This window comes from Polyodon spathula, chromosome 1 (assembly GCF_017654505.1).
Source record: "Polyodon spathula isolate WHYD16114869_AA chromosome 1, ASM1765450v1, whole genome shotgun sequence".
NCBI classification, from domain to species: Eukaryota; Metazoa; Chordata; class Actinopteri; order Acipenseriformes; family Polyodontidae; genus Polyodon; species Polyodon spathula.
In genome coordinates, this window is record NC_054534.1 from 53,964,358 (window position 1) to 53,980,700 (window position 16,343).

General features: G+C 35.3%; 1 protein-coding gene across 2 annotated transcripts in view; it reads right to left on the reverse strand.

Moving 5' to 3' along the window:
- Positions 1-9,226: 9,226 nt before the first annotated feature.
- Positions 9,227-16,343, reverse strand: part of LOC121319701 (proepiregulin-like) — a 35,188-nt gene continuing 28,071 nt past the window's right edge. For both annotated transcript variants that reach the window (XM_041257395.1, XM_041257405.1), the window contains exons 4-5: positions 11,805-11,951; positions 9,227-9,675 (exon numbers count right to left, since the gene is read on the reverse strand). In XM_041257395.1, the coding sequence (XP_041113329.1) occupies positions 9,615-9,675; positions 11,805-11,951 (208 nt within the window). In that variant the 3' untranslated portion in view covers positions 9,227-9,614. The remainder of the gene's footprint in view (positions 9,676-11,804; positions 11,952-16,343) is intronic.

Genomic DNA, 16,343 nt, shown 5'->3' on the forward strand with positions numbered 1-16,343 from the left:
TCCAGTTAGATAAATTAATTTGTATTTCCTTACGAAATTTCACCAATATCTTCTGGTTCATCATTTGAGATAATTACAGACCAGGTGTAAATGTGTGTGTTGCAGTGCATAGGTGTAGGGTTGATAAAGGTTATCCAGACAATAACAGAAACAAAGTTATAGTTCAAACCATTCTTTAAGCATCTTAGCCCTTGCTCATCTGGAACTTCTTGCATACCTTCTTTTACCAGAGGTGGGACTTGTCCATATCTACTGCTCCATAACCACAGAAGGCATTCTTCCATCGAGATACTAGTGGGAGCATCACTTGGGACGTCCAGTGGATCCAGTGTCGATTGTACTGGGATGTCCTGTGATTGAAAAGTACAAACATGAACCCTATTTTGATGCATAGTACAGGGTATATCCTGCAGAGGCATGTATAGTGTTGTTGTAAGCCTGTACCCTTTCTGGCAAATGCTGGACCCACCGTGCCTGTTACGCTACTTCTAGCATACCTAATAAGCTTAACAGAGTCTGATTACATCCTTCACAAGCACCATTCCCTTGTGGATGATACGGGTAGTATGGCTTTTCTTACAGCCGTAATAATAAAAAAGGGCTTTGATTAGATTCGACTCAAAGTTTGCATTCAAAGTTTATAGAGATAACCCAAGGATACTTGATAAACAAATCGGTGGCAACTAAAATACACTGGTAAGTGTCATTTGGCCTACTTAAAGTCAAGTAATCTACTGCAAGGATTTCCAATAGGGCTTTGGTCACAATTGGAACGACTGGGGCCCTACCTTCAGGTTGTGCCTTCCGTAGAATATACAGCTCGCACCTCACTATCCATTGCATAGCAGCCCTCTACATCTGGGGCCAATAAAAGCTCAAGTTAAGGATGGACTGTGTCTTATCCACCCTAAGTGCCCTGATCATGCATGGTGCGCTTCCTTGATTGCCCGACAATGCTGCAAAGGAACCAAAATCTGCAAGTATACCTTGCGTCCCCGGGTCTTGTACACATCGCACTCTCACACCATCTCTTAATTGCAGCTGAGACCATTGCTGCAAAAGCCTAATTTCTACCGCACCCTCTGTCCGTTCAACCACTGTAGGTGTAAAATTAGTGAAGGCAAGTATGGGTGCTTGGATCAATTTGTGTTTCAGGTCCTTAAAAACCTGTTCACATGCTTGGGTCCAATTCACAGGACCAGAATGTTTTTTCCTTTATTGGAGGTTCCTACCAGTAATGCATGCAACGGTCTAGCAAGACATGCAAACCTCACAATGAAATGTTAGTACCCAACAAAACCTAAGAAAGACCTCACCTGATGGACAGTCTTAGGCGTCACCCAGTCCTGAACACCTTGTCGGGATCTGGGGCCACCCCCTCTGCACTCACCAAGTGTCCCAAAAACTTCACCCTCTCCCGGAATACAGTACACTTGGTGGGCCGTAGCTTTAAACCGTACTTAGCCTGTCTTTCGAACACAACCTTTAGATCAGTAAGGTGAGTTTCAATATCTGGGGAAAACACAATCACATCATCAAGATAGACTAATAAGGACTCAGAAACCAACCCACCCAGACAACTTTGTATTAGCTATTGGAATGTGGCTGGATTGTTACAAAGCCCAAAGGACATCCTTTCAAATTCAAACAGTCCCACAGGCGTACTGAAGACAGTCTTTTCTCGATCCCTTGCATCAACTTCAACCTGCCAGTATCCACTGGCCAGGTCCATCATACAATAAGAAGTGGCTACAATAAGAAGGTGGTTAATACCTCTTCAATGCATGGAAGGGGATAAGCATCCTTGTGGGTCATCGCATTTAACTTCAACATTACTTCCAGTAAGCCATGCACCTCCTGGTACAACAGTGGGGGTATAGGTTGATATCGCTCTCTAATGGGGGCCCCATCTCCTGTAGGGATCACATGACTCACAATTCCCATACGCCCATAGTTCTCCTCATGAGCAGCGAAGACCTCTTCCCATTTCTGAGATAGGGTCAACAACTTCCCTTGTTGGAATGTCGATAAACCATTACCCTCCAGTGACAATGCATCCAGCGCCGTCAGGCCCCCTTTCGGGTGGTTGTAAGTCTTGCCTCAGCTCCTCACTCATCGGGTCTTTCCCAAATCTGAGATCTGACCATGCATCTCCTGCAGGAGTTCCTTCCGGAGCTCTTGCTTCCAATCTGTCTGTTCCGAAGACAGAGTCCAATTCTCCCCGTTGCTGTAGAACAAACTGGTGCCTGCCATCCCTCACCTTGTTGATCTTCCTCCTGGTACAACACCTCCCTCTGTACCTAGTCGAAAGTAAGGTCTGGGTCTCGGCGCACCTGCCACTTTAATTCCTGGCGCAAATGCCCTTTGTGCATGCCCAGAAGAAACTGGTCTCGGAGAAGCCAATTGACTTGTTCCAGGCCCCTGGCATCTCGACGCTGCAGGCGCTGTGCTAGTTCCCATAACCGTAACATAAAAACCCACACAGTCTTTCCTGGACACTGCCTACAATACAAAAACATGGAGCGTAACAAGGCAATAGAAATTTTATCACCAAACAGCTCTTCTAAATGGCAAAAAATCCGCTTTGGGGAGGACCAGTCTTCAGGCTCCAAAATTACTACCTCTCGTCTAACATCTCCTTCCAAGGCGCTTAACAGAAAGTCACAACGTTGCTCACTAGTCCAGGCCTGTGTCCTCAACATGAATTTAATGTTTCCACTCCATAAAACTAGTGTTTGAGCCCGTGCCCTTAAATTTTGGGATCCACGGTACACCTATAAAAAATGGAGTAGCCATTCCATCAGTCCACCCGAAGTCCCCTCTCTTGTCATGTCAGCCCTGACAGTAGTCAATATCCTGCCAAATTACAACAAGTGATGTGACGTCGCTAGACACTCTCTGAGTTCAAGTTAATCAGTAGCCAACTATGCCATCTAGTGACTAAATTTAAAGGGCACTAGGACCTTAGAAACACTAAAAGCTACCCTAAAGTAACACAGGTTCATAAATATGACCAGTTGGAACTCAGAGCAGACAGACCATGACAAGAGAGGCAGACAAGAAGAATACAGTTTCACAATAAAAATGTTTATTTGTTCTTATAAAATCATTAAAATATAACAATAAAAAAACTAAAAACAACAGAGCACATGCTAATAATTGGATAGTGCACAAAATATATATATATATATATTATATATATATATATATATATATATATATATTATATTATATATATATATATATATATATAAACACCCGCTACTTTGCTAGGGTGCAAAAGTATAAAAAAAAAAAAAGTTTGTCAGGCCGCCACTGGATCCTAATCAACTGCTCCAGGACAGGTGCAACTAGTGTCCCCCCCACACCAGTGCCAGGCTCCTTCCTTGACGTGGCAGGCACCCCCTGGAGACAGAAAAAGCAGCAGCACTGAGTGACCCACACAGTTATGCAGTGTACTGGCCACTATACATAACACCCCAACAAAAATTAAGTATGCTTGTTATATGGTTTGGGCTTCTGATTTTTGGTTTTAACCGATAAAACACCCCGATACAAAAAAATGGAAAATCGGTGGATATCCAATAAACACCGAAAAAACTGTGGAAATGGTTCATCTATTCATGTTGACTTTAACCTTTTCCCATTAAAAAAAAAATAACAAATTGTAGACGTTAGATTACCCTGTGACACTTTGACAGTCCGGAAGTTTCCATTGTTTGCAGGTATATGCTTTAATTGTGCATGTAATGCTTATATACTAGGCTATATATAAAATAAGCCATGAATAATACCTGCCTGGCATCCCTACAGCCTGTGCATCAGATGTTATTTTTCATATTAATGTTTCTATAATTAAATAGCTCGGGAGAAACTTCAGCTATCAGTAGCTCCTCCATGTTGATGGATATTCGAGTTCATCAAGACATAACGTATCCTATGGAGTGCCATTTGTGCCAAAACTATACGACCGTTTGTCAATTAATTTGTTAATTCGTGAATTTGTCAATTTGTGAATTGGTCTATTTGCCCAGCAATTCGTCCATAAATTTGTCAATTCATACAGTAATTCGTAAACGTATTTGTTAATTCATCTAATAATTAATTAATTACATTTGTCAATTTATTAATACGAAAGGCTGGACCTGCAAATTTTCAAGCAACCTGACAAACTTCCTAACAACCAGACAAACTTTCAACTGTCAATCTTGCACTGTGCCGAAAACACAGCAACCTTTCTAGCCAATGAGAGCAAACACTAATATTTTAATCAATGAAAATCCAGCCTCACTCAAAACTGCTTCAGCCAATAATATTTAGAGGGGCGTTTCAAAAGATATTCTATTTAACAAGATACTCGACTCTGCTAATTTTCAATGGAGACTTCTGTCTCACTGCGCGCAAAGCATTGTGGTATATTGAGAGTTGTTGCTGGTTTTTGCACAAATGCACACACAACATAATACATACAGATCATCGCTTAATACAACAGTAGAAACATATCTACCCATCAGGCTTTTTAAATTAAGACCTTGTGGTTTTAGAATTGCATTTGATTCCATATACACATATAGCGTGAGAAGAAGCAATTACATTCCTAAATCCTTGACATTCCAATGACTTAATAAGTCCTGTGCAATAAACCTGTTAATGCCCTTTTATGCTTGTGGTTGTGTGATGTAATCTTACAGAAGAGAGTGTAAAAATGATGTAATTATATTGGATCTTAAATATTCTGTACTTTGAATGCTGTTGCTAATTTAGAAAACTTCTACTATTGCATGACAAAGCTTTTTGATGAAAACTTTTTTTTCTAGATTTAGACTACTAATTTGAAAGTTGTAAAAATTAGTTGAGGTAAAAAAACAACAACGATTGAATAGGTCAACTATTACCCACTTTTGAAAATATATATTAATACATCATGTATTGGTGCTCTATTACTGCATTTAACTGTTTAATGCACCATATCTTAAAACTACTTAAACATTTTTGAAACTATTTATTATTGTTCGACAATGCAATTTATACAAAGTTTTGCTTTACATACTGTATTATTGAAAATGTTGAACTCTTTAATCTGAGGAATAATAATAATAAAAAAAAAGTTTTGTATTATTATAATGTAATACAGTAATATTGTATTTTTTAGTCTTTGCTATTTTTTTTTTATACATTGTTTTACAGTGATGCAATAGAGTATGTTTTACTTTATGTTTCAAGACCTAACGCAGATAACTGAATTTTTTGGTGTATTTTTTTTACCCAACATACTGTAATAATAAAAAACAAAAAAACATACTTTTCAGGCCGTGGTTCTTCAACGAAACCTAAATATTTGCAGCTATCAAATGTGCAGTTTTTAAGGAAAATATGTTATAACAAACAGGTATGCTCATTTCACAGATATCTGGTACTACACTAGGCTGAAGAACATGCCCAGTTTGCTTGCATCGTTTTACGGTACTGCTTTGCTTTTTTCGTCTCCCCAGCAGGTACAGGCTGCAAGCATCTTAGTCAGTAGGGGAAGCAGCTGGCTGGTTATTAACAGGAAAGAAGCCAGTAAATGAGCAGGGACAATTTCCCAATCATGAAATGACCCAGGCATTGCATCACAATGTGTAAACATGGTTTATCAATATTTCTTTAACACGTCTTTCTTTCACAACAGCACATTTGATACTTATAATTGAATGGATGTGCATGACTGAGCAAATTTATGGAACTACTTTGTTAGCTACAATTCCTTTAATTGTGCAACACGTTCCATAGGTTTTGCCACTTAAAGAGATAACTTGCATGGTTTGTTTCAAACCAAGCAGTATTAAACTGTGTCTGAATGAGTGAGTGGAGGTCAATAAAACTGAGCAAATGCAAGCTGGATACCTGCCTTACCAGCACAAATCTCAAATAGGTTACTTCAAGATGACTGATCAACTACATCGACTTATAGCCAATTCTATCTCATTTTTGATGATGACACACCCAATTAGATTGCTGAACAGAAAGTTTCAATTTCAGTTCACAGGGTGTAGAGGTTTAAGTGTATTAATCCTCAGGTCCACAGACACAAGTTGAATCCCTTGGTGCTAATGGAGTATTTCGCAAACCCTTCCCGAGATATTTTCCTGGAAGAGATATGGAGGCAAGTAGTGGCATCTGCAACATAAATTAGTCTTACCTTGTAGATGAAGTTGACGGAAATATGAGAAAAGTTCTTCAATGTGCATTATTATTTTCTGACACAAGGGGGTGTCCCTTGCATGGGTAACACTGTGTAACAAAAAAAAAATGTTGTTCCTGGGTAGTAAGTGTTATTTCCTAATTGCTTATGCCTCAAAAGTATAGAAAATTGCTATTATTCCCCACAAACTTTGCTTTTGTGACCAGGACAGGTAAATTTCAAAATATCACTATTTCCAGTGAGAAAACAGGCGAATTTGTGTGTTTTCGTTCACATAAAGTCAGAAAAAAAACAACATACGAATCCAAATTAACATGTATTTATACTAAAGTAATACAAAAATGACTACAAAAGATTTAGAAGTGAGTAGTTTTTCGAGATTTACAATTATTTTGTGTTTACAGTATAATTGTAAATCTCGAAAAACTACTCACTTCTAAATCTTTTGTAGTCATTTTTGTATTACTTTAGTATAAATACATGTTAATTTGGATTCGTATGTTGTTTTTTTTCTGACTTTATGTGAACGAAAACACACAAATTCGCCTGTTTTCTCACTGGAAATAGTGATATTTTGAAATTTACCTGTCCTGGTCACAAAAGCAAAGTTTGTGGGGAATAATAGCAATTTTCTATACTTTTGAGGCATAAGCAATTAGAAAATAACACTTACTACCCAGGAACAAAAATTGTGTTACATAGTGTAATTGTTTTGCTTTACATGGTAAACACCACAGTATATCTGCAGCATTTCTACTGTATGCCTCTTGCATCAATTCCCATCAGTAAGTATGTAAAAAAATACAGTACCACCCAATCCACCAGTTTTCCCTATAGTGCTTTTAAAAGGTTTACCATTAGCCATATTTTAGCATTCTGGGGAGAATTTCAAAAATTGTGATTGGAAACTGTTGTGCTTCTGAAAAGGGAATCGACCACCTAATCACTCATGTAATCAAACGGTTCCTTTAAATAGCCCTCTCGTCTATGCCTCCTTGTCATTTCTTTGCTTGGTCCTCCTCCTTCATTATGAGCATGGTCATTTGTCAAAATGGAATGATGAATTGTTCATTTCAAATTTTATGGATGTCACCTTTTTAAGTTTACTGTAATGTGATTAATGTGAATTTGTATTATTTTTTTCAAACATATTTAATTGACATGCATTTAAAAGTGTGTTCATTTGTTTAAAGGCTTCAGCATGTTTCAATTGAGAAATTGCCACATGTACTTATTTAAAATTGTATTCACTGGACTACAAACAGCTCTACGAACAGTTCATTTACAAAGGCTACAATCTCACTGAAAGAAACATTTAGAGCAGTGTGTGACAATATATGCTCTCCTGTATCTGAAAGTTTGAACAATGAAGTTGAACAGTGAAATAAAAAACATAAGAGTTTCATTTTTCTATACAGTAATTCATTCATTAATTCTTTATTATACCTGTAAATTGGAAGAGCTGTTCTTTAAGATTAAATAAATACAATGCCACCTTTCCACAGCTTTATAGCAAAAATAAATTTTCTGCTTCACATAAACATTAAGAATGCACAATACACCTGTGGCGTAGAGGCGGCCAGCTGGTCAATGGCAGGAATAGCAAACCCACACTCAGAACTTCAGTTTAAAGTTCCTTGGCAGTAAAAGTTTTGAACAAAACTCTTCTTAAAAACACTTTACGATACACCACCTAAGCTTCAGCTTTCTTTCTTTCTCCATTATCTCTCTTCAGGCTGGGCAATACACCTTCACTGAACAATCTCCAGCAGGGTGTGGTCAGGGGTAATGGTGGTTGGGACTGAAGTGCAGTATACAACCTTAGCTTGGCCTTTAACTAAGCAAATAATAATTACCCTTACTACAGAATGTGTAAGCCCTTCACTGAGAAGATGCTGCCCTCCAATGGACAAAAATAATACAAAAACATTTTTTTTTTTTTTTTTTTTTTTATAAAGATACGGAAAGAGAATGCAATTCTATGTTAAATATAGAAGGAAGAGAAACATATTTGACATTATAAAAAGCAACAAAAACAGACAACAGCTTCAAGACTTTTTTTATACTAGGTTTCCATAACAATTAAAACTTAAATAACTTATTAATAATTGGGACAATCCACATAGTGGGTAAATATCACTTTTAAATATAACAGCAATGCAATACTATATTTATTTGGTAAATAAAATTGCATTACAGTTATTTTAGTTCAGATTTGCTGTTATGTAATGTACTGTAACACTGCGAGACTCATGTTTTGAAAAGATACAAGACTTAATATACATCCAATAAATAATATATGTTTGAATTTATAATATATATATGTTTTAATATTTGTCCGATATATATATATATATATATATATATATATATATATATATATATATATCTATATATACTATGTGTGTGTGGTTCTTCTATTTTTTCCTCATATAATGCAACTTGTCAGTAAACATCACCCTGGCCTTGATAAAATTATTGGGGCACCAAAGCCATTAGAAAGTACATGTATAGGCAAGGAGGCACCATAAACTTTGATTTAATTCAGGCCTGTGTGGCTTATCCGGCAGCATTAACCGAACAAATCATCTAGCAGTCTGACTCACCACAGAAAGAATGGCTGAGGGTGTTTAGGTTAGGATTGAGGTGTGCTTGCAGAGATGAATGACTCTCATGTGGCCATTTGTTGTCCCTCACCTTTCATGAGCACTAAATTCACAAGGACACATTAAAAAAATAAATATAAAAATAAAAAGTGACAATGGCTTAAGAACATGAGTCTCTATTGCAATTTTACTGTAGCAAACCTGTGGCCTAAGTCATTAGCAAAATGATGTGACCTAAGTGTGTCACTAAAATACTGTGTATATATATATATATATAGATATATATATATATATATATATATATATATATATATATATATATAGGAGTCAGTGAGACTGAGGGACAGCATATTAAAACAGTATATGTCCTTTTTTTTGCAAAAGTTTAATTTACAATTTCATTAGGGCCTAACCTGTAATGGAATAAAAGGTAATAAATGCCTATATTAGGTTATATGAGTGGAATGGTAACTATGACAGCAGTACAACTGAAACAATAAATATCAGTAATGTACAAAAAGTTAAACAATTATTTAACCCATGTTTATGAGATAATAAGTACTTATTAGCTTCATAAATTTGAGTAAATATAATAAAACCATGTGTTGCACAATGAAGCAGCAGCAACAGAAACAGCTGACTTTTGTAAAAAAAACAAAAAACTTTGTTATACAGTCAATAAGTAGGCCAGAAATGTAAGTTGAATGTTCCAGGGTTTCAGATGGCATTTGTTGAGCATTAACAATCACAGAAGACACTTTTTAGGATTGATTCATACAAAACTGGTTGTGTTTCCATTATATGTTAGATATAAATACAATACTTCATGCAAGTTGAATTTCTTGATACTTTTTCTCTGTTGAAGTGCATTTATTCTTTTTAGACCTGCAATATAAAAATATTAATGGTTAAATGCTTTGCAACATAGTCTGGGAAATGCACTATATATTTTATACTTTTTATTACATATTATATTATATGTAAAGTTGTTAGTACTAGCACAGAACAAGTCATAGAGGACTAAATTATGCAATAAAAAATTGTCCATAAATTGGCCCATCAATGGTGGGGTTTCCATGCAGTTTAGAAACTCAAAATTCCCTCTCCATTGGTGTGAGTACGTGACTTAGCAACGCATAACACACACATTCATCACGCTATAGGAAGTGCGCGGCCAAAACATGCTACTACTTAAAAGGGTGGGTAAATTGACCAAAAAGTATGTTTTGTTTTTCATGGTAACATGTCGTACATGTTCATGAGACTTAAACGGTGAATATCCCGTTTGTGGCGTAACCTTGCAACTTTTTACTATAACTAAAAGCCCTACCAAGCAATTCTGTATTAGCAACTGAAATGACCCACACATGTAACACATCACTCTGTTACAGCTATCGACTGCACCAGGCTTGTGCGACCACAGAGAGCAGTGGTGCGCGAGAGTCAGCAAGGGATGTGTAAATATGACTAAAGAGGCAGTTCTGTAAGTGACATGTAAGAGGCACAAGTGTAAAAAAAAAAAAAAGCACGAATATTTTAACAGCACTTTTTCCAGGTTTAATGTAAATTGTATATTTTCTGATTTAGCTTAATACGTAAATGTTCACAAACACATTGTTAAAAGTTTTGAAATGTGTATGAGGCAGGGAAGGCAGGGAAGCAGAGACATTGACTCTCGGAGTGTAAGGGCAGCTCTGTAGCATACAATGCCAAATCATTCGCTACAGTGGGCAGGGGCTCATTTAGCTTCAGATTTAGCTGGCAAAATATTTATTTTGTGAAAACCCAGATTTTTTTTTTTAGATTTAATTGCTGAACGATAGTGTTTTTCAGATGTATCTGTTAGGTAAATGTTGAACAGTCTAGTGTAAAAAAAAGGATTTAAGTTACATGTATTTTTTCATAGATTTATTTGTGAGAAATGTTAGCTAAATGTCGACTTGCCAAGTGCTAAAAGAAAAAAAAAAAAAAAAATCACTGATTTACTTGTTAGAAACCCAGATTTAACATGTCAGTTAAATGTTGACTCGCCAAGTTTAAAAAATGACTTATAGATTTTAAATGTTGAATTTATGATAGATGTTTTCAAGATTTATAAATTATATCTGAAAGTAACATTTTCAAAACTGTAAGAATTTGTTTGTAATCCTAGATTTGAAGTAAAATCTCTTAAACAGTGTTAATTGAGCAAGATTTATTTTAGAAGAATGAAAACATGAAAAAAAAAAACCTGTTGGTTCCACAAATTTGTTTAAAAAAATATTTTTTGGAGTCATGAATATTTTTTAATACATTTGGAAAATAGAATTAATTACATTTTGAATAAGGTAATATTGAAATGTATGATTATAAAGTAAAATATACATGTTTTCAAATATCTGTATTGTATCTTAATAGTATTGTTTGCAAACATCATGACGACTGTTTGAATTGTTAATTCTGAATGACTGAATCAGTAATTCACTAATTGAGGGCCTGTTTTCATGTTTTTAGTGGTGAGGGCTGTGTCGATGCACTACAGCTCGCCGTCTGGCCAAAACTTTAACTTAGCTTTGTTCTTTTTACATAATAAATAACAAAGAATGGAAATTTGATCTACAATCTAGTATTATGGTGTTGCACCTCTACTCGTATCATTCAAAAACACTGCTGCGATAATTACATAACGAAGTTCCAGAAAGTCCTGTGTTTGATGGACTACCGGTATACTGGATCCCCAATAACAATCAAAAATATAGAACCACAATCTACTGGCAAGAGTCTTGCACTGTCAGATATGTATTATTATTGTTATTATTATTATTATTATTATTATTATTATAAAATGTTATGTAGTGGGAAATGTGAATATTTGAATATTAATTAGGTTATCTGCCTTTGGAAGGAGAATTTACATTTGGTATTTAATATGTACAACAGCATGTGTATTTCTATTGGTTTATTCTGTTCCCCATTGCAGCCTTGTTTGACATACTAAAGGGTTAATATAGTTTAAAAATTAAAAACCACCGTACCATTTGTAGAAGAAGTAAAATGCAATCGCCAGAGCTGTCAAAAATAAAACTGTACACGTGACAGTCAAAAGAATATATCCTTTACTCATTGGCTGGAAGACAAGCTCTGAATGAGCACATCTTTCACCGGTAAAGCCGGTATCACACCTAGAAGAAAAGATAATATGATTAATAACACCACACACACATACAATAAACCTGCAGATCTATTTTTTTTAAACATTTTTTTAGATTTGTTTTTATTATTTCAATTCACCATTATAAACAAACATGTCCTCTTGACTTGTCATGACATTAAGTATTCTTATTAGTAAATGTCTTTAACAGTAGTCAAATTAAGTGTCTTTAAGAAGTATTTATAGTTCCAAGTTTGACAAGCAACTATTGACTCTAATTACAATCCCAGTCAGAAACTTTTTTTCCTGAGTTATAAATGAGATTGACAGTACTTTCACCGATGGCTTTAATTCTAAGAAGCTTTATTCATTATTGTTGCAGTCACAAGTTAGTGTTTATATTTCCCAGAGATTTAGTTGTGGTGATTGGGTTGTTAACACCGATTCCAGAACATTCTTAACCAGATCTGCTTCAAAGCTTGCTGATTAGACCAAGGCACAGACCAAACACCGTGTTAACTCTTTGAAGCTCGCCTTCCAAATGCTGTCTGATTGTTTAGTCTCCTAGGGCAGCGATTCTCAACCTGGGGGTCCTGATTCAAAAAGGGGTCACATGGCTATTGCAGGGGGGTCGCGTGATCACAAAATACTGCCCTAACCTTAAAATCCTAGCATTTCATTACAGCTCATATACACCTGTTAATCCCTAACAGTAAAAGATGTAATGAAGCCAGCCCTCCCGCCATGTTTTAGTGGTCAGCTAATTAACTTGTTTTTGTTTTACTTGACCTGAGATATACCATAAGCGCACAGCCATTAATAGCATCACCTCTCCCCACCCACCTCACACTGCAAGCAGTTTGAGTGACAAGTTTCGAAACAAATGTGTTTTTTATTTGTTATAAAAGTAATTTGTTTTCTACAAACACTATCAGGAACTTCCATGTTTGTTTAAACCACAAATACCTTATCATATTTAAGCAGCAAAGGCTTTAAAAAATAATACTGATAAATAGAAAATGGATCTTAGTCTGTAGGCTTTTTTTTGCATGCATTCTTACTAAGCTGCACGCACTGTGACACAGACTAGTATAGTTACACATACAATGTAGAAAAAGTTTGGCAATCACAGTTGCCAAGTCCACTTGTAATAAGTTATTTATTTATTTTTTTTAATGTCAATTTAATCTTTTGAGAGCGGGTTGTGTGATTGACTGGTGTCAATGTATATGCACGTCATTATAATTTTAGAATCATCCTATCCCCACCAGTTCGACTAAGAAAAACTAGAACTAGAAAAAAAAAAAAAAACTAGAACTATTCAAAAATTAAAAAAATGGAATTTATATAAACACCCCCCACTACCTCCCTCTAAAATGGGTTGGGCTTGTTTTTGTTTTTTTCTTGTGAGACTTGGCAACACTGTTGGCACTAGCAGTCTATTATGCTTGTTTTTGGTTTGGTAGATTAAATGCAATCATTTCTTTACTGGGTTTTTCCAAACAAACATGTAAAAGTGTGGATGTTTTGATCCACTGGGCTAGCGGATTATTTGCATTTTTTTTTTCATTGAGTAAACGTGTCTCTAAATCAAAACACTCTTCTGAAATTAGTGTTAATTTAGGTAAGGGACTGGGAGTATAGAATTGACAATAGGGTTTATAAAACGAGGAAGGTTTTTTTGTAATACCTTCTTCTGTGTCAAAGTACTATAAATGGAAGTAGCTACTGTACAAAGTATACAACATATATGTATGAAATCTTTTTTTTTTATTTACTGCTAGTTTTATTCAAGTAAGTTAGCGAAGAGTAAAGTTTGATGTTGCCCGCGGTGCATTACTTGTTCAGTATTGTTGCCCATAGGCCAGCAAAGGTTAGGGATGAGTGATATATAGTAATTTCATACGTCGCACTGCGGAGTGGAGTGGGGGGTCCCCACAGTCCCCATTTCCAAAGGGGGGCCCAGCAAAAACAAATTCGAGAACCCCTGTCCTAAGGTGTCATAAAACTTGGCAAGCCAAGCTACAGTGCAGTTGTACCATTATTGTGTTAAAAGTTAGTTAAAATGCTTTAAGAATCATTTTTAATTACATACCTTGTAGACACAAGTTGGGTTTATTGTGTTTTAAATGGATATTATAAATCAATAACTATTTTTAAATATTATCCTTTGATTGTATTATGATGTGTTTTATATGCTTGTAATTGTAATTTTGTATAGAGAATGAAACTGAAATTTGTATGCTTCTCTAATGAATGTAACTAAAGTTATATTGAATAGGAGGTTTAAATGATAAATGTAAAATCCTTTGACAACGAAATAGGTGGATTTCTAACACACCCTTTTTGTGTGACATGCAACTGTATATCAAATACTATGACCCAATGGAAGGACTGATAAGGATTTGTTTACAGTACAAGGGAATGCCTATACATCATGTTATTTAAACTCAAAACAAGGATTTTCATTCTCTCTGGGCTCGCTCCAGATTCGCACGATCTGGATTCTCGTGGATTCGCTCTTTCTTCAAAACATCTCATCACTCTCAACTGATCAAACTCTGAAGTTCTTCAACAAAGACGCAATAATGTAATCTTCAAAGCTGTCCCAAAGAAGATGGGCGCCCTCCGGAACAATGAAAGCTTTTGCCTACAGCATTCACAGAGATACTGCACTACGTTGCTGCACAGCTAACTTCTATAGAGAGGACGACCGTGATAAGAAGACTTTGTTTTAAACTTTGCACCAACAGAATAAGTATTAAACTTATAGATAACTATAGATAACTAAACTAAAGCCATGTTATTGATATTGTTACAATACGTAATGTGTATTTACCTACTTAGCTATTTGGAAGCTGGCGCACGTATACGTAATGCATGACTGAACCAAACAATGCATGATGAACTATAAAGACTGCTTCACTAACACAGAACTTTTTGACCAGAGAGCACATCAAGGATTAATTATAAACATTTAACAATGCATTACTTTTCTTTGAATGTTTTATTTTGTTTCTTCTTTATACATATGTTTTTAACTATGAAGCCTAACCTTTATTCTTCTTCCTTTGAGAGAATAAATATAATAATAATTTGGATTGTTAGGTTTATTTTGGTCTTATAACAAATATACATTTATAATTGATTTGAAATTCTTAAACACACTTAATATTAATTGCTAATCTCTTTTCATCATGAATCTAGGGATAAATAAGACAGAATCGCTAGTTGGTGTTTATTATGGTCAATAATTACATTGTGAGCTATAATGGCTATTTTCTTTAATGGTAATTGGTGAGGACACAGTTGTGACATGAATCCTAGATATACAATGTAAATATGCACGACATAAGATCACTGTCAGTACAGCCATGCTTACATAACAGCTTGTTGTGGGTATGAAATATCACTGTTGTGTTAACTGATGTATTCTGGATGTTGTTTAAATCACTTTATATCATTGTCTGTTACACCTTGGTGTACTAGCTGTACAAAGAAGCCAATGACATACAAAGAGATTCTCAAAAACAACAAGAAAACCTTATCTAAGATAACTGTAGTATTTCAGACCTGTACTTAGTCTTTAAGAACTGTAAACAGACTATCTAACATATTGATACCTGCAATGTCACTATATAATTATATAAAGGAACACACTTAGATTGGGCAACTGCTACAGAATTCTAGTTTAGCATCAGCTAGTATATGTCTATGTAAAAGGATTGATGCATAGTATATTGCTCCCTCAATAAAAGATGGCCCTTTATATCTCAGAACCGGTTATTGTCATATCCATTTACCCGATGATGCAATTCCACCAGCACTTACATACTTATTATAAGGCGTAACACAATAAGCATTAAGGTCTCTTCACATTGGTTCTTAACGACAATGTTATAAAGACAGAACTTTTGACTGCAGAAACTGCATTAATAATTTGATTTGTGTCATCAACTACTCATCAAGTCCTCCCCAAAGATTTATACAGTAAAAGTAAATTGTCATGAAACCAATATTGAAACACACTTGAAAATTAATATTCTCTCAATTTGTATTAATTACTTTCCTCAGTGAAAGTAAAATGTAAGACAACAGAAACAAGTTTAGTTGCATGTGGAACACAGAAAACTCTTTGGATATTAAAAAAAAAAAGTGTTTGATGTCAATTGTATCCTTGACTTATATTTTTCACTATAATCACTTTACAGTAACTCTGGTGGAATGTAACTATTTATCTTTGTGGAAAGTCAGTTCAAACTGTAATCTTTGTCAGCAAAATTAATAACACTCTCCTGCTCAGAAATAATTTTGAGGTTTCCTTGTGAATTACCTGGTAAGCTATTTAAACCAATAACTGGCCCTGTATGATAGAGTTGTCCACCCAGCTAGGAAAGAAGTCATCCATTGCAAGCAGAAATGA